Source organism: Neopsephotus bourkii, unplaced genomic scaffold (assembly GCF_033783945.1).
Source record: "Neopsephotus bourkii isolate Nb327-2 ecotype Australia unplaced genomic scaffold, CSIRO-AGI_Nbou_v1 NB_1479, whole genome shotgun sequence".
In the NCBI taxonomy this organism is placed as follows: Eukaryota; Metazoa; Chordata; class Aves; order Psittaciformes; family Psittacidae; genus Neopsephotus; species Neopsephotus bourkii.
The window spans coordinates 173,035-199,854 of record NW_026901955.1 but is presented as its reverse complement, the minus strand read 5'-3'; the positions used below and the strand labels follow the sequence as shown (position 1 = coordinate 199,854).

The window sequence follows — 26,820 nt, the reverse complement described above, 5'->3', positions numbered from 1 at the left end:
CTCCCTCCTCTGTGTCCCTGCCTTCCCTCTGCTCCGGAGAGGAAACAATGAGCTAGGTGGGAGAGCCGCAGAGGTCTGCCTAAGGAAGGATCTGGGCTGGGCTTTATTATAGTACAGGCAGGGTTACCACGGCAACGAGGGAACAGCATCTGCTTGCTGCCGGAGCAGGCAGGAGTTGCAGGATCTATTGGAATGATTCATAGTTTGCATATGTCACGTGCACTTACTGATTTTAACCCTTCCGCGGGGAAACGGGAGCAAAATCTCTGCCAAGGGAGTCTCTGACGGACACCAAAAGGCCTCCTATTGGGATGGGCAGCTCCAGGCAAAGCCTTCACCCTGCTCCTGGTGTCTGACGGGCACTGGGGCAGCACCATCACCTCGAACCGTTCATTGACAGGACTAAACTCAAGATACTTTAAGTGAGTGACTACGCCATCAGTGCAAGACAAGGATTAAACCAGGGCTCAAAGCAACGCTGAGCGGGTCTGACCACGTAAAGCAGTTCTTCCCCCCCTTGTAGACACTTCTGTGAGCAAGGGCTCGCTGTCAGCACCAGCTCTGCTCCCTCCCCAGCTGGGAGATCCTGTTTGAGACCATGGCTGCAAAGCCTTGAATGCATGGGGATAATGGGGGAGCCCCATAGACAAAACCAGCTAATACTGAGCAGTCAGATGCCACCACCCGTGGAATTCCTGGGAACAGCCCATTTGGGAGGACAGCAGAAATAAAAGCTAAGGATTTCAATTAATAAGCTTAAAAAGTTCTCCAGAGTCAAGACATGACTAGTTCAGAACTGAGGGGAGACAGATATGGGTCTGAAGGCAAAAAAGGCATGTTGAGAGCTGCTCGCTTTGTTTGTTCAAGGGGGTTTTGTTGCTGTTGCTTCATTTGCCATACAAAGTACCATGGTCTTGCATCATCCTCTCCTCCTCTAAACCATTCAGGAAGAGATTTAGATGTATTAGTTCATACATTAATGAATAATTTCTAGATGCCTTATGAAATGATTCTCACATAGAGTATTACTGTATTACAAACAGGCACAGGAGCATGAGATGCTCTGAGGAGGTGGGGGGTGTTTGCCTTTTAAGCACTGTTTCAAAGCCTCCACCATCCTGCAACTTAGCTCCAAGAAAAAAACCCCTGGTGAGCGTCCCATTCCCTGTGCTCTCCTTCATTGCTGAATACATTACATTTGTTTTGAACATTCTCAAATGAGCAGTCTTATAAAACCCTCAGTGTTAAAGAGGAATGCAACCAATAGAGAAAAACATTTTTCACCCCTTACACAGCTCTTGTTTTGAAGAGCTACAGAGTTGTTCTTGTACAGACATGGGAAAAGAGACTCTTGATCAGATGCCCCAAGAGCTGGGTGTTCCTTACATTTTTAGACAGAGAAAAACCCTCCACCTATTCTGACAGCTATGGATGATGATTCACCAACGATGGAGAGCCTGTCCCCAAGGCTGAAATTCAAGACCTGCCCCACGTTTTCAAGCTGTTGGAGCTGAGCTCTCCATTTCAAACGCGTGCATTTGCAAGCACAGCTCCGTGCTTGCTGCAGTACAGGGATTCTTCACGAGGCACTTGGGTATTTCAGATGGGTTCAGGCTCTGTCTGATTCAGCAGCTCCCCTGAAATAGCCATCAGAGAGCTGTGGACCGTAGCTGCCACATGGGTCAGCCACCAGTTCCTGCACTGAGACAGGATGGGCGCAGAACTGAAACTCAACCAGTACCTGGTATAACACCCACCACAGAACAGAAGGAAATGCATGACCAGATTCAACTCAAGATCCTCAGCTCTCACTCTTGCTGCAAGAGCCTCTACATGTGCATATGACTTGAGGGATCTGAGAATTCCCTACAGAGTATATTCACTTCTTCATTAGACCTCCCAGAACAGAGTGGGCTGTGCCTGTGTTAATGTCCCATTTACCTTCCTCATCCTTAGGAGACTGTAAAACTGCTGATCTGAGGCTATCTGCAATACTAAATTTAGTCTCTCAATTTGTTCTTCTCGCCCCTCCTCGTCAACAGCTGAGCTCTGCCTGGATCCATGCAGGGGGTGTGAGGAGGGTTATTATTCCATGTTATTAAAACAGACTGCTTCCAGCCCTTCTATTCTGGTAGGTAAAAGAATCCACTGAGCCCTTAGAGGACCCCATGACATCGATCAGCCAAAGCTGGAGCACACTTGGAAAGTCTAACACACAGAGTTTTCAATAGCTGTGAGTAGCAAATGGTGGTTTCAGGCGTTTCTGCTTCAAGTGACATTTCATCTGTATGAAAAACATAAGCCACTATTAAAACTCATTTGAAGAGGCACGAATCACCTTCACAATGGGGTAAGGGCTGTATTAGCCATAGGAGAGCAGCAGTTTCAGAGCACAGGTCTCCTGCCTGGGGTGCGCACCACACACTGCAGCGATGCCTGGGCTCCCCAGGGAGCACGCCAACTTGTGCTTGCTCTTTGCCTCCTCAGGCTCCCCAGAACACGATGCTCTGCAGCACTGCACACACCTCCCAGCTGGCAAAAGGCTCACAACTGGATTTTAACTAAACAACAGCGTGTGGCTTACACACGGCCTCTCTTTACTTCTTCTGTGGTGAATCCACGCATCTTTTTATAACCACCAGCCTCCAGAACATAGCTCGAGCCATACAGATGTTCTATAATTGTCTCAGAGCCGCTTCAGCAGCAGTCTTTCTGGCTGAGTAAGGGTTTGTTTCTGAACAAGAACAGCACAAGATGATCTGCCCTTGAAAGCTGCTGGTGATTATCTTGAGCTGCAGCCACCCTGGGTCTGGTGAGGGTCTGCAGCTTCAGAACACAGAGCACACGCAGCTAACTGGCACTGCACATGTGGCAAATGGGACCTCATTATTCAAACATTGCTGGATGCTTTTATTATTAACATCAATTCCACCTACAACTCACAAACACAAGCCTGCACAAAGAAGTAATGATCCCTATTTTACCCCTTATTCAGTAGAAAACAAAATTCCATGGTTATATTCTGTTTCTCAAGAGCTTTTTCAGCTCATTTTGAGCTTTACCTGTTCTCAAATACATGTAATTATGCTAATGACTATACGGGATTGAAAGGTTAAATGAAGACAGGCCTGCACGTAGCACAGCACATGATGGACCTGCCGTGGGAGGAGGTGGAACCCACAGCTCAGCCCCATGGGGAGTGTGAGCCCTGCATGGCCATGGATCCCACCATCACCACCACCTCCTCCTTATGGTAGCACTGGGGTGCGTGGAACTGGGAGGGCAACCCTGCTGAAACACCATCAAAAGGACACTAGGGATTAGTCTGTACCTCAGCTGGATCCCTGGGTGATCCTTTGCCAGCAAAGCAGAACAGGCAGTTTAAACTAATGCTGCCCATCCTTCTCTAACCAAGAGAACAGTGTCGGCTTTTCCCTTGTGGGACCGTCAGTCAGAAACCCACGGCCCTGGTGCTGACCTGCCTCACACCCCATCGCTCCACTTAAATCAGCAATTATTAACAATTCATGCATTTCTGAAGTGCTTCCTGCAAGCCATCGCCCCAACATGACCAAGTACTCGCCAAGCCCACGACAGCTTCAATCCCATCCCGGGCCTCTTGCTTTGTCCAGTCTCAGCACTACGAGGAGCAAAGCCTGCCCTTGTAAGGCTGTCCTGGGCCTGCATTCCACACCGACTCTTTCCGTTTCATTAGTAAGAGAACTTAATTTAACTGGTTGTGTTTGACATTATGGACTATTTAAAGACACACAGCCCTGTGCTGGGCTGAGCTGTGTGGCTCCAGGCTCAGTTACTCCCTGGGCTCCTCAGACACTATATGGTTTTTTATATGCTCCTTATTTCTGCCCCTGTAGTTCCCACTTTGCCACCTCAACTGCCATGGCCGCAGAAGGTCCAACAAGCATTCCTAACCACAGGCCGAATTTCCCACATGTAACATCCCATAATTTTTACGATGTCACCTTCAGATTCTCATTTGAAGGGAAGAGGAATGCTGCAGCACTCACTCATCTGAAATGCCAGGTAATATTCCTGAGGCTTTCCAGTGATCCCTGTGAACCGCTCCAGCCACCCCACATCTGGAACAGCTGGAGCAGAGGTTTCCATTGCGTTCCAAGCCAAGACCAACCGGACTGCTTAAAACCAGTTTTAACTTGGGAAAAGACACAGCACCTAAGACTGGGCAGATGGATTCTGTTTGCCTTTCCATACACAAAGAACAAAAGTGTTTGTGTATCGAGTTGGTTTCTTGACAAAGCTCCTGCCAACCCGGCAGTTCTCACTCCCCCTTTTCCTCTTTGGAATGACTTGCTGTTACCCAAACAACATGACAGATCCCTGGGTGCAGCTTGGGATTAGCTGGATTGGGGTAAGTCTGACAAAGGCGCAGGTTTCCATCAGGTTATCAGGCTTCTGGGGAGAAGCTGTCTGTGTGTGTCTGCCAGGTTAAACCTCACGTCGCTGGCAAGCAGGCAGACTTGGAGGAGTGCAGGCGCTTCCCCTGTTCCTGTCAATGAGCTGTCACAACTGTGCACTGAACACCCGCACCGCGCAGAGCCTTTAATTCAGAGCTTTGCTCGCAGCACGCAGTGATCTCGTTCATTTACGTTTAAAAGAATAGGAATTAACACAGAGCTGAAGTTAAACAAATGGCTTGGATTTAGGTGCATGAACAAAGGGCTGGAATTGGTGGGGCTCCTGCACCTGCTTTCACTTGACAGAGTTCCAAACCCGGCAGAACCTCAAAGCCGTGACAAGCTGCTCAGTGCAGGGATCACTGTGACATCCTTCGTCTGAAACAGAAATAAACCCTTGGTGCAGGCAGGATCTGTGCTGAGGGAGCAGGAACAGATGATCCGATTCACACCACCCCATCCACCTCCGTTCCAAAGCCAGCAGTTCCAACAAGGACCCGCAGCAGGCCAGGAACCATCTACAGCTTGACATCCTTCAGCCTCACACCTTCCCTGTATCGCAGGCTGTGAACACAGCCTGGGTGACAGTGTAAGGACCTTGAGGTTATCCCAGAATCCCAGACTGGTTTGGGTTGAAGGGACCTTAAAGCTCCTCCAGCTTCAACCACAGGCAGGGACCCCTTCCACTGGAGCAGCTTGCTCCAAGCCCCTGTGTCCAACCTGGCCTTGAGCACTGCCAGGGATGGGGCAGCCACAGCTTCTCTGGGCACCCTGTGCCAGCGCCTCAGCACCCTCACAGGGAAGAGCTTCTGCCTAAGAGCTCAGCTCAGTCTCCCCTCTGGCAGGTTCAAGCTATGCCCCTTGGCCTGTCCCTACAGGCCCGTGTCCAAAGCCCCTCTTCCAGCTTTCTTATATGCTCCCAACACACAGGGCTGGGACACCACCAGTTGGGACGCAGGTACCAGTATGCTCACACTGGAACAAATTCATAGCACGGGCCCCTGCTGTCTGGGTACTCTGAACACATCACAAGCCTTGCTTCCCCTCTGATTTTGACACAGTATCACGTCTACCACCCCAGAATAACTGACATGCCACAGACTCTCAGCCAGTCACGAAAGTAAGTTTGCTTCTTCCTCCATCCTTCTTCCCATTAGCTGTACCTCACCCTCCCGTCCCACAAATCCAAGATTCTCAATGAAACCTCACTCAGCCAAAGATGAAAGGCCTCAGTGGTTGTGTCAGGTTTCTTTGTTGGGGATTTGTGTTCCTTCTTCATGGATAACGACAACTCATTCAGATGCCCAGACTGTTCCACCCACCCCATCCACCATCAGCAGCCTGTGGGCAGCACAAAAAGGGAAAGAAAAGAGTGGAGAGGGTGTTTTAGCACCAGGACTTTGCACAGTGAACCCTCCTGTAACCTCAACCACCGGCTGTCTCAATATTTACCCTAAATATCTGTGTCCTGCTCCTACTTTCGTTTTCTCCTGATACGAAGAAAATGATCTCATGAAGACAGTTCTACTTAGGCTTATTCAGAATTTAAGTCAGCTTGCATATAGAACACGGCATTAAAGGCATTCCCCTTGTACAGCCAGCTGCAAGAGACTGGAATGCCATTTCCAGGCTTTTTTCTCACATTGGGCTATTTTAAAAGCCCACAGAGGCCTCATAAACTATTGAGCAAGGAGAGGCTGCAGCAGCAACAGGTCCTGGATCGAGGCTTGTCCAGCTTACACAAGCACCCATTCATAGCAGAGACAAAGAAAGGAGCTAAAGCACTTCAGCAGGTATCTCATCAATGTAGTCCAAGGCTGCCAGATAAGGAAAACATTAACTCTGCATTCCTTGTCTTCCTTACAGAGCAATGCTTGTGATAAGAGAAAACACATCAGTAACTCTGACTCTCCACATACTTGTTTCTATCTCCCTGAATAATCTTATCATCCTAGCACCACAGTCATCCTTGATGGGATCAGTGAGAAACTGCAGCTTCCCATTTCACTGCAACCAAAGCAAGAAGCCAGACATCCCTTTTCCTGCACAAATTTCTGTGCCCTTTTACAGTACTATGTGATTATTCCAAGCTTTTAAGTACAGGCAATGGCAAACTATGGCTTTTAACCTAAGGTTTTCAGCCATATCACTTTAAACACGAATACCAGCGATAACTGCAAAAACCAGAGTGCCAAAAGAGTTTTCTTTGGGAAACGTTAATGCTTTTGTCCCCCCCATCTCTGTTTCTCTTGAACTAAAGACAGGCCCCATTAAACATCCTGAACATGCACAGCTTTTATACCTTGAATTGTTTCAGTGTAAAACAAAGCAACCAACGTTAAAGCTGAGGGAACAAGCTAAAAATACCCTGTGTTGTTTGAAAGGCCACGGCAGTAATCATTCAGCACTTCCCTTCTATCTCAATGGAGGAGGAAAAACTGAGAAGCAAAACAGAAACAGGAAATTCCGACAGCACAAACCTTCTGGAAAGCCCTGAAAACATTTGCTTTACATTTGTTTACATCCAAAGGCTCAGGCCAAGCAAAGGATGGGGAGTTGCTGGTTTCCATTTATACAAATAAGAGCCCAGGATGAAAGTTCATTGCTGATAAACACTGCCATACAGATACCAGACATTCCCTCCAATGGGGGCTGGAAACTACAACTGAGTTAGCTACAAGCTTAGTAGAAAGCTAAGCACTGGCTTTAGCATCACCTAAGAGGCTTTGGGAAACCAGAAGCTCTCTTACAATAGGGGAGGTAGCTGTTGTCAACATGAAGCCTGATGGTAAAACCTACCCCTAAGGAAATGAAGCTATTTGCACACTGAAATGAAAATATGGATGCATAAAGAAGTATAAAGCAGACTGCACTACTCCTGAGAGCAGATTCATTGTTCTGACCCAATGCACCATCTCAGCATGGGCCTGGTGCAGTCTGTCCCATGGTCCCAACTTGGAACAGTTACTTCTCCATCACCTGCTCCAATGGACTCGCACACCTTAAGCACAGGCAGCTGCGTTCAGCTCTGGGGCCCCCAGCATGAGGCCCAATGGCAATTTCCATTTCTTCCTACAAACACCTTTCCATGCATCTTTCATCTCCATCAGCCACCTCCTGATGGCAGGAAGCAGATCAAAAACCAGGCACAAGCTCCTACAATAGGCCCTTTATCCATTTTATCTTGCCACATGCCATTTCTATGACAAAAGCAATAGCATTTATTTGCCATGGCTGTGGGACCTCACACGTATACGCGGTTCCATTACCTCTTGGACTCTTGGCTCTTGCTGCCTCCTCCTCCTGTTACACAGAGCACGTCAGCCCCACATCACCTGCTGGAGGGTGGCCCAGCCACATGAGGGCTGATGTTCCCACATCCTTTGGGATGAGGCCAGGTCACTGGTGGGGACCACAAGCTGGCCAAGTCCATGCTTGCATCAAGCTACACCCAGCAGAGATGCTTTTCAGGAGCCCTGAGCAGTGTCATAGTGCAAGACCAGCCCCACAGTGCTGCAGGAGGCCACATCTGAAGTTGCTTATCAGGGTCACTGCTCCAGGAGTGGCCTTCACTTACATTTCCTAGATTAAGTTCATTATTTCTTGCTTGGTCTGGAACTTCATGGAGGTAAAAAGTTGATCTGCTGGAATTCCTCCTGCAATCTCAACTGGGTTTGCTCTATTTCCTGCCCTCAGGAATGCTGCTGAGCTAAGGAACAAATCCAGAAGTAAATCCACATCCGACATCTGCCATCTCCAGCCCCAGCAATCAAAACTTGCCAAATTAGATACTGTGGTTAGCAACTAATCTATACTGCAGGTATTTATCAGCCTCAGCCATGAATCACTAACGCAAATACTTCCAAGCATCATTCAGAATCACCTGCAGTTACTTAAGAGAGGCTCTGCAGCACAGAACAAAGTCCTGCATCTCTTGAGGGAAGCCCACAACAAAGACCTCCTTTCCCCCTGCTCACGCTGCTCTCCAAACCCCTGCTTCCTTTCAGTACAGTAAACACGCACTGCCTGCGCGAACAACTCGCAGGCGCTGAAAGAATGGGAACAATAGTGGGAACTTGGCTGTCTCCCAGCACCAGGAACATGGACAACAGCATGGGAAAGCAGGAACTGAGTCACAACAAGTCTGCATCAAAACGCGAGTGGCGAGACAGCGGTTACCTCTGCTTGGTGTGCAGAAATGAGGTTTAACAACCCACTTCCAGCCGCCTGTCAGAGGTGTATGCACCACTTGAGGCTCGTATTGAAGGGGAAGGGGCAGGCAGTGCCCAGCTCCAGCTGCTCCCAGCCTGGAATGACACAGTCATTCCAGAACAGGTCTACAGATGGCTGCCTCTTCCTCAAGTCCTTATTGTGCAGAGTTAACCTAGAATGCACCATTTCATCACAGCGTTTGATGGTAAATTAAACTGAATAGCACACCTGATGACAATAGCTTGTCCTGGATCCTGCCCTGTGTCCCTTGTGCAAGCCCAGAGTCACTGCATGATGAGTGGCCTGGAGCCAGCGCCTGGCCTTGGTGGCTGAACAGCACTCTCTCGTGTTCCTGCTGGGAATGGGCTTCCCTCTGTTCTCTGCTTGCTCTTAGCTATGACACAAGTTAGAATTCCTCTTCCACAGCAGCTTCCAGGAATTAGGAAAACATCTTTTCAGATTTCTCCCTGCAACAGGGCTCCATTTCCTGCCTGAAAGGCAGATTTACACCTCAGACACTACCTGGGTGTGAGGGATTTGTAAGCGCCCAGGAAAAGGCACGTGCCTGAAACACAACTGCCCCATCATCAGAGGTAAACCTGCAACAGAAGAGACGCTGTCCAGAGGAAACCGCAAAGCCACAGAGCACCCACAGCACGTGCCTGCCTCCCTCCAAGCAGGGGTAACCATTCCCACAGCACACAGATCCTCCATTAGGGTTTCCCTCCATCCCCCTGGAAATGCTGCAGCAGTGACATGCGACTGCCACGGCTATTACTGAACTGCCACTTCCTCTGGAGGCACCTGATAAAGAGGTACCAAAACCACCCTTTAAAGGCTGCAACAAAACCTTGGCAAAACAAACTTCACATCTTACTGAAATGCCCCAATTTCTTTTTGATTTTGCAATTACTGTTTCATGACTGCTCATAAAGAATAAGGAAGTCTTTTCGAACCATCACAGTGCTGCAGGGCAATGTTTCGTTTAAAACATGCCATTTTCCATTGAATGCTTCCAGGATGCAGCATTTGTTTTGCTGTTTGAACAAAGACAAGTGCCAGGTTGGGATGAAACAACCCATCAGGAATGGTACCCGTGTACCAGGATGCTCGTCACCAGCATCCACAGCAGTAAGGCCAAAACTGAGCAACCCACTTCCATTCCAGCTGTATCGCAGTATTATGTGTGTAACACAGCTGCAAGACTCCCAAGAGATTCGCTGCTACTAAGAGGAGGACACTGAACTTCCACAGGGTTTTGCACCTCCATTGTGTTAACTGGGAGCCAAGGCCACCCTTAGATCACACCTATGATGTTTTCAAGTCATCTTCAGTCACTTACCTGACCAAGGCACTAAGAACTGCCCCAGCACAGTTCCTGTGAGCACAGCCTGTTCACAGTCAGCCAATTCCTTCCCTCCAGCACCTATTCTGGAAGAGATCCAGAGCTTCCCTATCTCCTGCCAGCTCTGCCCCCACTGAAGCCTGGCTTCCATTCACCGAGCTGGTTTATGTTACCTGGTTCTACCTGTGACATGGATCGCTGCTTATCACAGTGCTCCTATAGCAGCCTCAGACACAGCATCAAAGCTGCAGCATCCCACAAACACCCTAGGACAGAGCAAGAATTGCTCACAACTTTGAGATAGCTACAGACAGAACTGCCAGGGCCCTCCAGTAGTGGCTGTGTCCACAAGCAAGCCAAAAAAGCTGGTTATTGGATAAAGGGCATTGCAGAGGAGCAGGAAACCACCTTCCCGCAGTGCAACCCTGGCATGCTGACCAGCTCATGGCGTGAACTGATGCAGGCAGTTGGACACCAGACTACTGAGCTGCACTTAAAGGACTTCTTCTGCAAGTCAGACCTAAGGATGTCTTTTATCAGCTGCAGCAAAGCTCCTCACCATCTGGAAAAGGGATGATGAACACCCCGTGTACCCTGGAAAACACTCAAACAGAATAAATATAGCACACGGTCACTGCAAGACTGACACTTGGATATGTAATTACAATAATGAACCAATTAAAGATGACGGAAAGAGCTCAGCTAGGAGGAAGTGCACGGCAGAGCAGAGGAGGAAGTGATGACGTGGAGCACAGAGCTATGATTCAGTGCCTGAACGTCAGCCGCCGACCACAGTGCAGTTGGTGATCAGTGAGCAGTGCTCTGGCTTCACACGTATCCAAAGGGGTCCAAACAACACCTCTGCTCTGTAATTAAAACATGCCTGAAAGCAGCCCAGCCAGTGTGGGTTCCAGGCAGATGGAAAAGCAGCAAGAGGAATCAGTGCTCACACCGGTTGATGGAAAACAGCCATCCCTGGGCTGCCCAGGAAAAGGAACAGAACACCCCCAGCAGCCTACGCCAAACCATGGTGGTGTGGTTCAAACCCATCCCAAGGCAGGTCCAACCACAGACAGTCTGCAGACAGACCTAAGAGGCAGCCCAGACCCTTCTTCTCCCCATCACTGTAACATCTTACTTATATGCCACACAGGTTATACCTCACAGCTCCTCAAATCTGAATGCTCAGAGCCAAAGAAACATCAGTTGCTGAGGAATCCTCCCAACAAGCAGCACATTTACAGTACAAGAAGACAATTTACTGAGTGGTACTGAAGAGTCCTGCTCTTCCCCCTCTCCAGGAAACACCAAGCAGCCCGGCCAAACCCAGACTGTGCTAATCACACCAGCCAGGAACTTCTGGATTCTGGAACAGCCATCCTAAACACTCAAAGCCTTCTGCAGTGATCTGAATGACCCATCAGCACTCCTACCCTCCTCTTTTACTGTGCTTTCTTTTGCTAGCTGGTACAGTCGCAGCCAGAGTCCTCAGGAGCTCTCCTTACCCATCACAAAGTCCGACGCTAGGTGCTGGGTCAGGAACCTCCTCCTCAGCTATCCCATGTCAGTGCTACACACGGACTTGAAGCGAGCTGCGGTACTTCAGAGTGCTGCAGCAGGTCTCATCATGGGTGCAGGTGACCCAGGTTTGATTAGCTTGCTCTCCTCATTACTCCAACTGAAAAGAGATCTCTTGGCTGCATCGTGGGACTGAACTCTGCCTGCATCTAACACAACCTACTGAACAAAACAGGCTTCGTGGTGGGCAGTCCCCACTTCCCACATGGTCAGGCAGAGCACAGCTATGCTGTGCTCAAGAAACACTGAGGATTCCTTTTGACACTTCCCTCCACATCACAACATTACATATCCCACCCGCAGATGAGGAGAGGAATCACCAAACAATGAGCAGATAGCTGGCACTGAGTGTGGCCACTGGTGGCCAACAGCTCCATCACTGTGCAGGAGTACCACAGATACACAGCATGAGAAATGCAACCTACTGGGAACTCAAAATAGGGCTTTTAAAATGCACGTTCATTATAATGCTTTTTAATTAAGAGTCACAGCTTCTTCAGGCATGTCCATCTCATGAATACAGTATCTTAGCTCCCCAGGCCAGATTAAGTAACACTTGACAACTAACCCCAACTTCTCTAGTTACTGCTGATAAAAGAGAGAATTGATACCTCCTTAGTAGCCTTCAGCTGTAACATCACCACAGAAAGCGGCTAAAGGCACAAATGTGCTTTTCCCTTTATATTTCTTTTATATATATATATATATTTAATACCATATTGTCCCTCCAGTATTTTCCTACAATATACCAGGAGTGGACACTAAAGAAAACACCCTAAGAAACGCTCAAGGCCCCTAAAGAGGCTGTACACACAGAAAATAGAACACGCCTGTCCTGTTAGAGACTAGAACTGCCCAGTGTGAGACATGACCCCAGTGAGGCTCTGCACTCATCAAACAGCTTGGGTTAGGCTGGGGTTTTTTCCTGGCCTTATGAAAAATCACCAGATAATGTGAAAGCAAAAGCACTTGGAGAGCTCATTCAGCATTCTCACCCCAGGGAGAACATCCACCCCCTCATCACACTGAAGTCAGATACATCATGGTCATGCTATAATATACAGTTTAAAGACAGCTTGCCTCTTGAAAACTTAGCCAAATGAAACCAGAAACAGCCCCAGACTTCCATGGGTTGCAGCACTACAGCCTCCAGCAGGGACAGACCCGCTTCTCTGAGCACTGTTTGCTCTCCCAGCTGCAAAAACTTTGCATTGGCAGCCCCAGCTTTGCTCACGACTGCTCGCAGCACACACAAGGAAAGGATTGTAAAATCCAGCTCTTTGCTAGTTTCAAAACACGCCAGCAAACAGCCAACATTCAAGGGTTTAGCGTGTCAGTGCTGGTTACACGGATTTACAGCTGAAAACAGCGTGAGATTAACAGTGTGTGAACAGCACAACAAGCAAACGAAAACTGATGGTGGATTTGCACAGAAGAAATTAAAACATTAAGGAATTAGGTTCAAAGTAATAGAGAGTCTATTCATAATGCTTTACAATCACATTCATCTTTTATGAATGTGAAAATATCAAATAGCAATGCCTGGGCAACAGTGACCCGTCAGAGGCTCCAGCCTGCACAAGCAACCGGCCAGAAAGAGCTTGAGAGGAAGCGCTGCCTGAGACAGGAGAGACCCAGAACAGCCAAACTGAATACACAGAGCTGTGAAATCACACCCTGCAGAACCAGGGGTGCTGCTGCTTGACCCAAAGAACAGACAGCAGGGGAAGGAGCACCTCTGGGAACAGCACTCGCTAGAGCCCAGCTTCCAAACACACTGAATGGTTTGGGTTGAAGGGACCTTAAAGCTCCTCCAGCTCCAACCCCTGCCACTGGAGCAGCTTGCTCCAAGACCCTGTGTCCAACCTGGCCTTGAGCACTGCCAGGGATGGGGCAGCCACAGCTTCTCTGGGCACCCTGTGCCAGCGCCTCAGCACCCTCACAGGGAAGAGCTTCTGCCTAAGAGCTCATCTCAGTCTCCCCTCTGGCAGGTTAAAGCCATTCCCCCTTTCCCTATTTCTAACACACAGTAATACAAAGCTACAACTGCTATGGTTAGACATTAACAAGGAAGAAATTCCAGTTACTAGGAGGGTTTTCTGAGGTACATTCAAGTAGTTCAGAGTCCCATCATTTTAAGTGAGTATTAAAGATAAAATAGCCTTTCTCACCCAAAATAACCCCCAAGTTCCATGTCACTATCCAGCTACATCAGAACGAAACTCCCAAGTCAAGCCACTGCTGCATGTGAACATCCTCAGGATCTCTGAAAACAGCTACAAACACCCAACTTGGCCAGCACAACTAGAGTACTCTTACCCACAGGTACTGCAGCAGCTTCAGCAGACGGGGACAGTAATAATACTCCATCTTCCTCAGCTAAAGTTCACGCAGAACCATGGTGGGCAGAGCCCAGCTCCTGCTCCTCCCCGCCTCCAGCAAAGCTCAAGGCAGAGCGGTGGGATGAGAAGCAGCAGGAATGCTGTAGGAATGGTGTGTGCTGCCCGGCCCCACGTCACCACGCTCAGCTCTGTGCCTTTAACAGATGCTGGGGCTACTTATAAGCAGTAGCTGAGCTCCCAGCACCATGTGACTTCACCACTCGCTATTTAGCATCCAACTGCTCCGACCCCTCCCTTCTCCGTAATCCCGAGTGTGTTAGGCTGGAATTAATAATAGTACTTTGGGTTTCGTGCTAAAAAGCCCTTCATCTGCAGGCAAAGAGAAGCTTCTCCCCCCTCTCTGCCTGGCAGGCTGGGTTATGAAATGCTGCTAATGGTCGGGGTTGCCAGCTGACCTTATTTTCAGTTAATGTAGACGGAAAAGCAAAAACCACATGTGAAAAGAGCTCCTGCTTTGAATATGAAAACGTTGTTTGTGAACCAGAAGAAACAGACACAACAAAGTGACTTTTTACACAGCACTGGAATGCTCCCAGCAAGTGAATACTACCAAAAAAGGAAGCAAGCCTGGGCAAACCCAGTCCCTAACCAACACCAGCCTCCCTCCTCCGGGGTGGTTTTAGCAATAGGAAGCAGAACTGAGTGGCTGAAGGGTGGCGGGTACTTTGTGAAGAGCAGAAAGGAGAGTGCAGCACATCTCCCTCCTCCTGCTTTTCTGACCCGTGTCTGGCTTTACATGGGAAAAGGCAAGATAAGTGGCCAGAGCCAGTCCAGCAAGGACCCCAACGGCTGCTCCCTCTCCAGCTCTCGCCTTTCCCTGTGAGGGACAGCGTGGATGGGACACAACCCCCTTCCAGGACACCACAGCCTCCTCTGCTTGGAATTCTGGGTCCTTTCTATTCTGGATTCTTTCTAATCAGCACCTGGAAGATCCTGCAGAGCTGACCAGTTCTTTCCACCTTCTTCCACTCTCCCACACATGGCTTTCAGTCAGCACCGGGACGGGTGAAGCTGCAGTACTGAATGAGAAGGTGTGCTTTCCAGTGGGCAGGAGAGCCCACCACAGGCAGACCTGGGGACTGCTGACCTGTGCCGAGCCCAGATACAAATTCATCTGCTCGTGTTTATGCAATATTTATCTCCCCTCCCTTGCAGCTCCCTTCCAAAATATTTCCAAGAGTCAGCTCATGATTTCCTTAAACAAATCCCCCTCCACCCACACACCACAGCTTTATATGGATACCAGATTTTCCCCACCAAAGGACAACAGGACAAGGGGAATGGCTTTAACCTGCCCAAGGGCAGACGGAGATGAGCTCTTAGGCAGAAGCTCTTCCCCGTGAAGGTGCTGAGGCGCTGGCACAGGGTGCCCAGAGAAGCTGTGGCTGCCCCATCCCTGGCAGTGCTCAAGGCCAGGTTGGACACAGGGGCTTGGAGCAAGCTGCTCCAGTGGAAGGGGTCCTGCCCGTGGCAGGGGTTGGAGCTGGATGGGCTTTAAGGTCCCTTTCAACACAAACCAGGCTGGGATTCTACAGTTAAATAAATGCATTAAATGTATAACCAGAGGCTTCACAGTAATTCATGCCTACAGCAGCTCTAGTAGCAGAGTGCTCCATTTGAACCACACAAAGCAGCAACTTTGGTTGTAACTCATAGTTGCATGAAAGCTGCTCTTTTTGCAGATGAAGGCACAACCCCTTCAGCCCAATACAAGTGCAGTTACTTTACTGAGGGGCCAAGATGCGCAGCACCTTCCTCACTGTAACTCATAAGACTCGTATCAGTCTTGATGACTCAGTCAGGAGCTGAGGTTTGTGACCCAACAGCAGGGAATTAAAGATGTGTCAGCTGTGATGGAATCCTGATTTATCAACGGCAACCCTTGAAAACACCTTGTGAAACGCAGCTGGTTCAGCACAGCGTGGTGCAGTCACTGTGCAGGAGGGAGCTCAGCCTCCAGCTCCAGCACAACCACAACGGGTCTCTCCACCAGAGGGAAGCATTGGAACGTCCCAACCACAACAGCGACCACACAGCCAGCTGCACACCAGGAACTTCTCCAAAGGACAACAAAGGTTTCACCCCTGCTGCCAGAAGAAACAGTTCAGGTTTACATCATCTTCTGTGATACCCATGTGGAGCTTTGGCGAACAAGAGAGTATGGTGAGCTTTCCACCTCCCAACCACTTTACACGCACAAAGGCCTGGCTGCTCCTGTTGCTACCAGTGCTCTGCAGAGCAAATACACCATGATCTGGCTCTGCATTGCAATTCCAGTGGACGCTGGACACTGAGTGCTCTCCCTCAGCAGTGCTCATAGGCTTCCTTTCTTGCTTCAGGCTACGGCGGACAAAGTCAAAGGTTTACCCTGAGTAACCTCACACTTCATGACCAAGGTGGAGAATAAGCCATGTTGATGAGAGCACAGCACCCAAAGAGTTCAACCATCCCAGCACTACTGCTGACAGCACTTTTCTCCCCCATATTCTACCTTGTCAACATCATCTTACACATCTGCACCATAAGCTGATGGCATTTAACAACTCTTAGGGATCAAATGATAACTGCCAACTTAGTAAGTAACCCAGGTCCCCCTAAGATGAAGGCTCCAGATGAGAATGGGAAGGACAAGGAGAAATGAGCCTTTTGATACCTTCCATGGAGTTTTAAGCCTAGAACTGGAACACTATAAGCCTGTTTCCAGAACTCCTATTAGGAAACTTTTTACAGCATACTTAGAGGTTTCCTTTTTCTTCATTAGAAGAGACAGAACTCACTCAGCTCCTTTGTTATCTTTTTGTCTACTCTCAGCGGAAGGGCTGTTTAACTACAAAACCAGCATCTCTGAAAGGAGCAATACTCTCAGTCACCACACGAGTGTGCAGCAGACCAAGAGGACAGATGACCTTGGGACAGTCAGGCTGGAAACACCCTTCAGTCACCCCTTTCCACACAATTGGAAGAGCTCGGACAAGACGTGGGACACCCGGATTTTGGAAGGCAACAAAGACGCGTGTGTGGGGTTACAACAGAGGATACCCTGAAGTGACTACAGTGTTACTCCAGTGTATCAAATCCGTTCCCATGCACAAGGTTAAGAACAAAACCAACAAAAGCCCCACAGCACTTGCAGTGCTTCCAAACAAGTTCTTCCAGTAAGGAAGGACTGCAGTGGCAGCACCAACATCCCTCTTAAAACTGCAGCGTTCTGTGCTGCTGCTGTGGCCTCAAGGCCTTTACTTCCCACAGAAAGTTCTGATGTATTTCATTCACGCAACTTTTGGAAGATCCAGGTTTTTGCTTTGTATTTCCCACCACCTGGACACAGGACACCATTTCCCAGCAGAAAATTCCACTGTGGGCTCAGGTCAGGGCATTCTCCTGAGATATGGGAGAACACCACCCAACAGCTCCCAAAAGACAAATCAGACAACCCAAAATGTCAGTTGTGATCCTTCACATAAATAGTTGTGTGCTGCTCTCAGAACAAACCTGAAGCTGCTGTTTTCCAGGCTCTGACATGGTTCTGTCTGTGCACTGTTTCAGCTTTCATGATCTAAGCTGAGAGCCCCCACAAGAGAACCTCCCCACAGCCACGTACCGTCCCGTTGTCCCTTCTCTCCTTGTAAAAGCTGTGGTGGCTTCTCTGGGTAGAGACCAGGGAGAAGTCTGTTCCATCTGAACTCTGCTTGCTCCACTCTCTCCTCAAAGCCTGTGTAAAGAAAAGAACAGAGGAAGTTCAAAGCTGAAAACACAAAATGAGAAAACACCACAGGCATCAGTGTTCAACGTGTCACCAGTCAGCATCAGCAGGGAAGGTCCATCTACACCTGAGGGCCATTCATCCAGTAAAAATACAGACTGGACTGAGCTGAGCTCTTAGGCAGAAGCTCTTCCCTGTGAGGGTGCTGAGGCGCTGGCACAGGGTGCCCAGAGAAGCTGTGGCTGCCCCATCCCTGGCAGTGCTCAAGGCCAGGTTGGACACAGGGGCTTGGAGCAAGCTGCTCCAGTGGAAGGGGTCCCTGCCCGTGGCAGGGGTTGGAGCTGGGTGAGCTTTAAGGCCCCTTCCACCACAGACCAGGCTGGGATTCTGGGATTCCATGAATTTGCTTCCTTCAGAAAAAAAAAGATAAAACAAAAAACAACCCCAAAAGAACTCCAAGCTCAAGGCTGACGGCTTGCAAAGTAAACCCCAACTACTCAAATCATTACAGAACTGCAGAGTTAACAGTTCAACATCCTAGCATTAATAACACACACACATTTCAAAGCTTTTTCAAGCTCTCCATGGAAACATCAATATTTATACACTTGAAAGAATCTAGTCCTGAAGTACAATACAAATTCCTCAAGTAACACAACCCAGAGGACAGGAACTCTACTGGATGGCCCTGCTCACTTGCTGCCAGGTCACAGCTGATCCTGAAACGCTGTGTTGACACCTAATAAAAGCTCCTTGTCACGTCCAGTGTTAGCTCCAGGAACACCTGGATACCCCAAGTAATACCTTTTTATCCTCATAGAAGAATGACTCTGACCGAGCAGCCACCCTGTGCTTCCACCCACTGTCAGCTCCTTCCAGCGGGAAGCTCTGCCTGGATGGGTGCAGATCCTTTCTTGCCCTCACTTCCTGCAGCAGCAGCAGATTGTCTTTTCCTTGGCGGCTCTTTTCCGAATAGGACCGTCTCAAATCCGAGGGTGCACTTCCTGAGCCAGAGCTATAGCTCTTCCAGTCAGCTTTGCTTTTCACATTGGAAGAGTCGTTCTCACACACTGTCTTATTTGCGCTGTCTTTGTTCCTCACTATGGAGATCCTTGCTACATTTTTGCTCCAATCACCTTCTGGAGACACCTCCAGGGACTGCTCTTTTGTGACCAACTTCTTCTGTAAGAGGCCATCATCTGCCTTCATGGACAACCTGGAAGCAAAATTCACTTCCACTCTTTGGTCTGTACCAGTGGCGCTGATGGGCTGTACCTTATCGATCACCAGTTTTGAACTCTGACTCCTGGAACTGAAGTTCACATCTTCATCCTCATCAACGATGAACGTTTTCTTCCTTGTGAGCTCCACAGGGGAGTTCACAAACTTATCTGGACTAAAGGTGCTTGGATTTCCCCAGTAAGGAGGAAGGAACTTTCTGTCTTTGGACTTCGGTTTATCCAGCTCAGGGCTATAGGATTCCTGTTTCTCTTTGCTCTTTTCAGTTAGAATTAGTTTCTCTGGCCTGTTGTACTCCTCTGCACACTCGCCTTGCTTGCTGTTAACAGAATAGTGACCTGATCCCTTCCACTCTTTCCAGCTATAGGAAGAAGCCACCCGATCCAACTCATTTCTCTTGTTCTTTGATTTCTCCCTACTCAGTGAACTTTGCTCTTCAGAGAGCTTATCTTGAGCATTACTGGCCTTCACGGAGTCATCTTTGTACTCTGCCATAAGCGCATCGATATCGAGGATGTGGGACCTGTAACCATCCTCAGCCTTCCTCCCAGAGAAATCAGAGTGATTTTCACTCCGTGTCTGGGGGGCTGGCTCACTCTCTTTAGGTAACTGTGCAAAACGCAGGGGGGATCTGGGCTCAAGGTAAGAGGAGGCTTTCCTTCTGCCACCTTTGAGATCAGCTTGATCTGGACTTTCCAGATCCTGTTTTAACAGGAAAGCATCAACATCTATAATTTTCTCTTTAGAACGATCCAGCCCTTTTTCATGGTACTGTTGGTGATCTTTTGTAGATACATGAATATTACCAAATGCGATGTTCTTGGAAAACATACCATCTTTGTGGTCATCTTTGCCCCAATCCCTGTTAATATGCACTTCTCGTGAGGATTCTCTACAGTTTGTACTCCTCACGTTTGCATTTGGTTGCTGCAAGGAAGGTTTGGACCTTGCAGGAAGACCAGGGTCCAAATTAACTGTTGCTCCCTCACTTGAGCTAGAACTTGTTCTGGTTTCACTCGCACTGGGAGCACAAATGAGGCTTTTCTCTTTTTTGTTCTCAGGGACCTGGTAGGTCACTGCAAAGTAAGTTGCCTTTGGCTCAAAAGGAGAACTCTGGTGTTTCAAGTCATCATCATGCCTGCCAAGAGCAGCTTGGTTTGCCTCGTCCCCTTCCACCCCTTCTTTGCTTTTTTTGCTTCTCTTTTTAACCAAGCCTTCATCCAACTGCAGCAAATCTGTCCTGCTCAGCCGCTTGATATTCTCAGGGGTGAGCCAGATGACTTCTTCTGTCTTGATGGAATCCTGAGGCAGGGTTCTCCTCCTCCACCTCTCGGAAATCTTCAGGTCAGAAACGCTGCTTCTGCTTCTCCTGACTTTCTCCTCTGGATCTGTGGCTCTGGTTTTTTCACTGCTTTCACGAGCTGGACCATCTAAGCTGAAGTCTTGATCTTTGCGACTGATGTCTAGACTTTTCCTTACACCAAAAGCCCTGGGCTCCTCTTTGTTAATGGTTAGTGCTGTTGGATCAGGCTGGGGGTTACTGGGTGATGTACTAAATTGTCCACCTGAAAGCACAGAGGACTGGGCCCTGTGTTTATTGACACTTGTTGAAGTAACTTCCCAATCCAAGTTGGTTCTGAATTCATAGCTGTCTGTCCCTCCTGGTCTAAAACTCCTTTTCTCAGAAGAGGATTTCATCACATTAGACCTCTCTGTTCTATCCAAGGAAGAGGCCTCACTCTTATCATTTTGAATTCCAGAATGTAGCTTGTTTGCTTCTTCATTCATTCCCAAACACCTACTTTTGTTTGTAGAATAGGGCATTTTCTCAGCTGTCAATACTGGACCAGTCTTATCAGAATCTTTTTTCTGTTCAGGTAAAGTGCACTCAGTGGGTTCTCTCAAAGCAGCCTTGCTTGCAAACACCTTTGTGTCTCTAGCTTCTGAAATAACACTATCTTCTTTCAAGTAGAGAGTTTTACTACTCGTCCTAACCAACTGGCCGGTGTGTGGAACATCCTCATCGGTTTTATTCTCCTTCACCGATGATTTTCTAGTTCTGAGAGTCACGGCCTTTTTCTCTGGAGCCATTGTAACAGCTTCACTAAGAGCTCTCTCACCGCAGGTCTGGAAGATTTCGTATCTTGGCTCTATTCTCTGGTAAATCACAGAGCCCTCTGCAGTTTTAGGAGCCAGCTTTTCACTTTTCTCAACCAAAGATTTTTCTAAGAGAATTCCTGAAGTCATTTTCTTGTCTTCACTTGAACAAGCTGGTTTTCCACTTTTCTCTCCACCTGCTATATGTTTTGATAGATCAGGCTGCTTCTGATACTCCTTCTTTACAGCAGTGGTTTCCTCTGCTTCTCCCATCCATGAGCGTCTGCTGTGCCCTGAAGTCACCACACTGTGCTTTGCCTCAGGCTCCTCATTCCCTTTCAGAGCAGCATCAGCTCCAGGGTGATCAGCAGCAATGTTATGCCTCTGGACGTGATGGTCAAACATGGTGGCACGGACAGTTTTAATGTAGGTCTTTTCCAGAGGTGTGCTTGGATTTAGTTTCCTTTCCAAGCTGCTTGTGAAGGAGACAGAGCTGTCGCTTTGCTGGGGAGAACGCTGACTGTCTCCAAGGAAGCTCCTGCTCCTCTCCAGCTCCGCAGCTTTATGTGTTATCTTCACTACCTGCCGGGGTTTCCAAGGGCTCCCAGCAGCATGTGCCTCAGTGCAATCAGTGCCATGCCCAAGCTTGATCTCTTTGCTCTGGAACAGGAAAATCCAACAGTTAGGAGAGTGCATTGAAAATGCATGTAATAAAGCTTACTATAAAGCTTACTTGCACCTACTCTGTGCAACATGGTCTGGTTATGTTAAACACATCCATGTTCTCTGAACACAGAATCCACTCAGACCAAGGTAACTAAGCAAATGTGTAGCTCCATCTCCTAAATCCTGATTGTAGCAGAATTATCCCACAGCTTGATTTTTCCTTTCAATGCAAAAAAGGAAAGATGTGTTGGTACCAGAGATGCAGGACTGAGCTCCTGAACACAGACTCCACAAGACAGTTTAATATGTGGTCAATTTATACCCACAAACCCCAGAGAAGACAACACATGCCAAAATAGTACAAAACTTGAGAAGGTTCATAACCCCAGCTACCACAGATCCACTCAGCACTGAAGACTTCCCTACTTGATCAGCGTGTCCTAAAGATAGACTCACACAAGTAAACCTATTAGGATTATGTCATCCTTAATACTCTCAATACCCATTTTCAAGTCACTGATTGATAAAGACCCACAGGACAGTGCTCTCTGCCTTCCAAACCAATGCACCCCCAGCTGGAGAGCACACTGGCCTGGTGCCACTTTCTTACCTTTGGGGTTTCTGGTGTTTCACCCATGGAGTCATTTCTCATTTCAGCAGGCTTCTCGGGCTTTGCTTCCCTGCTTGAGATCGGACTTGAAAACCTAAACCAAGAGATTTCTGTTACTTCCTTTACTCCAGCGAGTCACTTAACAAATACACTTGCACCAAAGCAGATTGATAGAAGTTAGCCAATAAATTGTATTTCTTAAAGGAGAAACATCAGCATTTCACAGTCAGCAACGGTGTGTAGTGCTTTCATCGTGGCTAGACCAAAGGATTGGTGTTTCCCCAAAATGGTTGGTTATGCAGCTGACTGTATAGTGTAAGATTTAGAGATAATGAGGCACACTGGATATGATACCAATACTCTTATGCCTCAGGTAAATACCTTTATTTTGATCCCAATGTTGAAAGACCAAGGTTCACAAAGCAGATGCTGCTGAAAAACACCCACTGTGCTCATCACATGAAGCACATCTCCCTTATACAACCTACACCCATCACTTTTCTGTCCTCCCCGTCATGATAATCATGAGCATGGATGTAGGATAGTGGGGGGGGGGGGGGTCTCGCCAGATCAGAGCAGAGGGGGGAGAATCCCCTCCCTCTCCTGCTGGCCCCAGTTACCCAACTTGGCACTGAGAGAATACATCTATCTTGGACTAAAGCTCTTTGTACTGGACAGGATTTTTGCTCCTTTGGTTGGGTGTATAAAAATAGCAGATCTCATATTACCCTAATGGCACTGCTCAGGGCCACAGCTCAGGCAGCAGAGACATCATCGATCTTCAGGTTTTAATATGACAGCAAAATAAGATTCCTGTCTGGCTGAAAACCCGATACTCTGTACTGCTGGCAGAGACATGGGAACCATCCTTCTGCCTTCTAACAGATACTGCAGCTTGCAGGCTACAGTGCTCTCACCTCGAGATTCCAGAATGCAGGAGATTTTAATATAGAGTTACAGCAACAGGCAGAGGCCACAAAGCTGACAGCATTACTTCTGCTGTTCTTTGCAGCTATTGATGGGGTCTATTTCATTACATTTCCTACTTTTTGGATAGAAAAAGGTGGGAAAGGGCTCAAGAGTAACAGTATAAAGAAGAGCTACAGTTAGTGGGACCAGAAAGACCAGTTTTCCTGTACTGAGGGCGCAAGTTTGACTGAATGAGGGGGACTTAGGAGGATGAAACAGAACTGCTCTGAACTCACAACTTGGTGAAGTCTGCAGAACGTGGTCGCGCCGGCAGTGACCTGTGTGGGTTCCCTGCCTTGGCCTCGGCCGTGTCTGTCGTCAGCTCTTTGATTCTCTGCTGGATGCTCACACTTCTGCTCTCCTTCTCAGCCGCTGATGGGAGCGGCTCTGGATCCACTGGGATACTGGGAGTTTCGGGAGTGAACAAACTAATGTGTTTTTTAACGCTACCTCTTACAATGGCGTTCTCTGTTTCTGAGGAAGCTGCAGGGCTTTCGGAGCCTGGAGTCATACACACATCCTTCTGATCCAGTCTCTTCACCCCCCTACCAGTTCTGCTTTCACACAGGCTTTCATGGCTCCTTTCCGAACCCTGCAAGTTACTCATTAGTTCTGGTTTTGTCTCAATTTGTTCACTTTTAGGTTTAAGCTTTGTCTCCCAGATGTATTTTCCATTATCTAGAACACCAATGTCCTGACTACTGCACTTCAGAGTTGGTTTGGAAGAAGTGCCTTTATTAAAGTCAGTTTCTTCAGGTTTCGGCCTCATTTCAGCCTGATCAAGAGAGCCCACGTCAGTAAAAGATGTCATCAACGCGTTCTCCTTGCTGTCATGAGATGAACAAGTCTTTGTGCAAGGAGAAAGATCCTTCTGTTCAAACTTCGCTGTCAGGTCCATGGACAAAGGCCTGGGTTTTGTAGCCCAGGATTTCTTTGTAGGAGATGTCTCCTCAGCAGCTTCCACAGTGCGATGCTTTTGATCCCGTAACGATTCCAGGAAAATAGCAGATACCGGTCTTTGTTTTGGCCTTTGCTGCACATCAATGGAGACATCAGCTTTTCTGCTGCTGCTATTTGCACCATCACTGGGCTTCTCCACTGGATGGACTTCAGAAGCATCTTGTTTTTCACCAGTTTTGAGAGAGTTCCAAGAAACTGGTCTGACACTGGAGGAAAGCACTATCTGCCTGTGGAGAGACCCTTCAGGACTCCTGCACATCTCTGATGGTTTCTCCAGCTTTGCATTGCACTGCAGCTCTTTTGTTTGCATAGTAGTAAATACTCGGTGGTCACCAGCAGCCCTTTTTTCCTGGGCCAGGCTCACCTTTGCTTGCTCTGTGCCTGCTGCCTCGAAGAGAATGACAGTATTTGCGCTGGGGCCAGTGTAGAAGGTCATGTTTGTGACCACTTCGCTGCCAGCCTTACTTTCATCCTCTATTGCTTTCTGATCTACTAACGGAGGAACGTTTCCACTCAGTACCTTAGCAGATGACGTTTCTTCAGGGGCCTTTCTAACAAGACTACTTGATCTGAAAGCTGGAATGGGTGGCTTTACATTTGCAAAAGTATCTGAAGATTTCTCTTTAGAAAAGGGCTTTGGGAAGAGCCGTGGCCGTGATCCCAGCGACGGCATCGTTGCAGATCTCAAAGTGCTCCCAAACTTGCTCTTCTCTTCCAGAGTCAGTGATGCTGAAGCCTCCTTTGCCTTGCCAGTTGCATCTGAAAGCACACTTACATACACACGCTGTGATTTATCCTCCTTTCTGATCTCACTTAAGTCAGGCACTGTCGTCAAAGACGCCAAAGTTGAATTTATTTCTACTCTTGTTGCCATAGTTGTAATTACACATTCAACAGAACTGAGAAAATCCAACAAGGAAAAAGGACCTGCGAAACAAGAAAGGAAATGCAAGTATTGATGTGGAGTCAGCATGAATATCAAATAACATCATTCCCATTTAAATTCATGCAGCAGCTAAACTCAAATTAAGGTGCCTTTCAGATACGCTGCTTACAGAGTGTATCACAAGGACAGACATCCTGCTCCTCCTCCCCTAGAGAAACAGCAATACCATTATTCACTGATCAGAGCTAACAACCAAAGAATACATCACAAAGCCTACAAGAGCTCTGCACAGAGTTCCCAGTAGTAAGTTTTAAGGGTTGAGATGCTTAAAAATAAAGGAACAGATTTCCTTTTCAAAGCAAACATCTCAGTGTTGCCATGCAAACATCAACTCCTTCTGAAAACACAAATAGCTGCTCAGCTGCATTGAGGATGTACCTGCAGTTAACAAAGCCAGCAAGGTTGGTGTGTCTGGAAGTGTCATTTGTTACCTGTTAGCTAAGGCCTAGAGTTAAACAATGGAATAAATGCATCTCCAGAAGCTTTGCTGCCACTTACCATAATCTGCATTTTCTGATGGAACCAATCCATACAACCGGATTCACTCCTCATAGTGAGAGCAGGGTCCCGGTGCCCAAGATGACATTAAGAGCAGGGGAAGGGATCACTGCAGCAGCACTGCTCAGGCCTCTCCTGCACACAAAGAAAGAGCTTCAGACTCCAGGGTGGCAGAGACCCACATGCACACAGGTAACATCATGAGACAAAAACCCCGAGCGTTTGAAGGGAAAAGAGCTGGCTCCCATGTGGGAGCATAAACCCACCTCATTTAACTACATACAGCAAATAAAGTTAACTACACGTAGCAAATAATAATAAATGGGGTTATTAAAGAATCAACACAAGTTGTCACCTACAGCCTGAAAGGTCAGACTGAGAGGCCTGCCTTGGCGTGCACAACGCAGACCCAGTCCGAGCACAGGTAAAACTGCATCTCAAGTACAGTCTGCACGTTCAAGTGCTGCCAGTCACCGGTTAAACACCAGCTCTGCATTGCCATCATCTCAATTACTGCCATTCCCTTTCTATTGTAAATCTCCTTTCCCAGGCAGCAGCAGGGAAGTGCCACCTGAGCAGCTGACCTTCAAGAGCCTGCTTTTCCAGCCAAATATGACTTTTGCCATGACAAAGCAGTTTTTCCAGGCTCTCACCACAAAGGCAGAGCAGCTTTGGCTTTAATTATATTCTCAGTGCAGAGATGAGGGCAAAGCAGAGTAATTACCATTTCAGCAACAAGAAGTAACCTGAATTTGCCCTAGTAAGAAGCATAGTTAAGCTCTGTAGCAGATGCTGGTGGCTGTGTGAGGTTAGATGCTTAACTTTTTACCCTTTAAAAGCTGCCATTCTCTCAATTTTGAGGCAATTCATCCTGTATTTCAGTCTTTCACTGAGGGGCTCAGTTTTGTGTTGCCACCCTCTTGCCTACTTTTGGGCAGCCTCTGGACTCCTCTCGCCTCATCTATGATGGTGTGTACTTAAACCCCTACCAAAACGCCTCTTTGCAGATTCCACTGAATATGCAGCCCCTTGCATGTGAATATTAACCTAAAAGGCACAAAGCCCAACAGAGCCCATTGCCTTCCCGAGCCTGCCCTCTGGAAAAGGGTTATTTCACCTTCAGCTTCCCTCGAGCAGCCTGACACCACACTGGCACATA

The 26,820-nt window shown here is 48.0% G+C and overlaps 1 protein-coding gene across 2 annotated transcripts in view; it reads right to left on the bottom strand.

Annotated features, from left to right (window-relative positions):
- Positions 1-25,796, bottom strand: part of KIAA1671 (KIAA1671 ortholog) — a 46,344-nt gene extending 20,548 nt beyond the window's left edge. Inside the window, exons 1-5 of one of the 2 annotated variants that reach the window (XM_061369212.1) lie at positions 25,662-25,796; positions 23,494-25,144; positions 22,289-22,382; positions 18,481-21,672; positions 17,575-17,685 (exon numbers count right to left, since the gene is read on the bottom strand). In XM_061369212.1, the coding sequence (XP_061225196.1) occupies positions 17,575-17,685; positions 18,481-21,672; positions 22,289-22,382; positions 23,494-25,091 (4,995 nt within the window). In that variant the 5' untranslated portion in view covers positions 25,092-25,144; positions 25,662-25,796. Of the gene's footprint in view, positions 1-13,890; positions 14,055-17,574; positions 17,686-18,480; positions 21,673-22,288; positions 22,383-23,493; positions 25,145-25,661 lie in introns of those variants that run through there. The other variant, XM_061369214.1, reaches the window with a different exon arrangement.
- Positions 25,797-26,820: the final 1,024 nt, after the last annotated feature.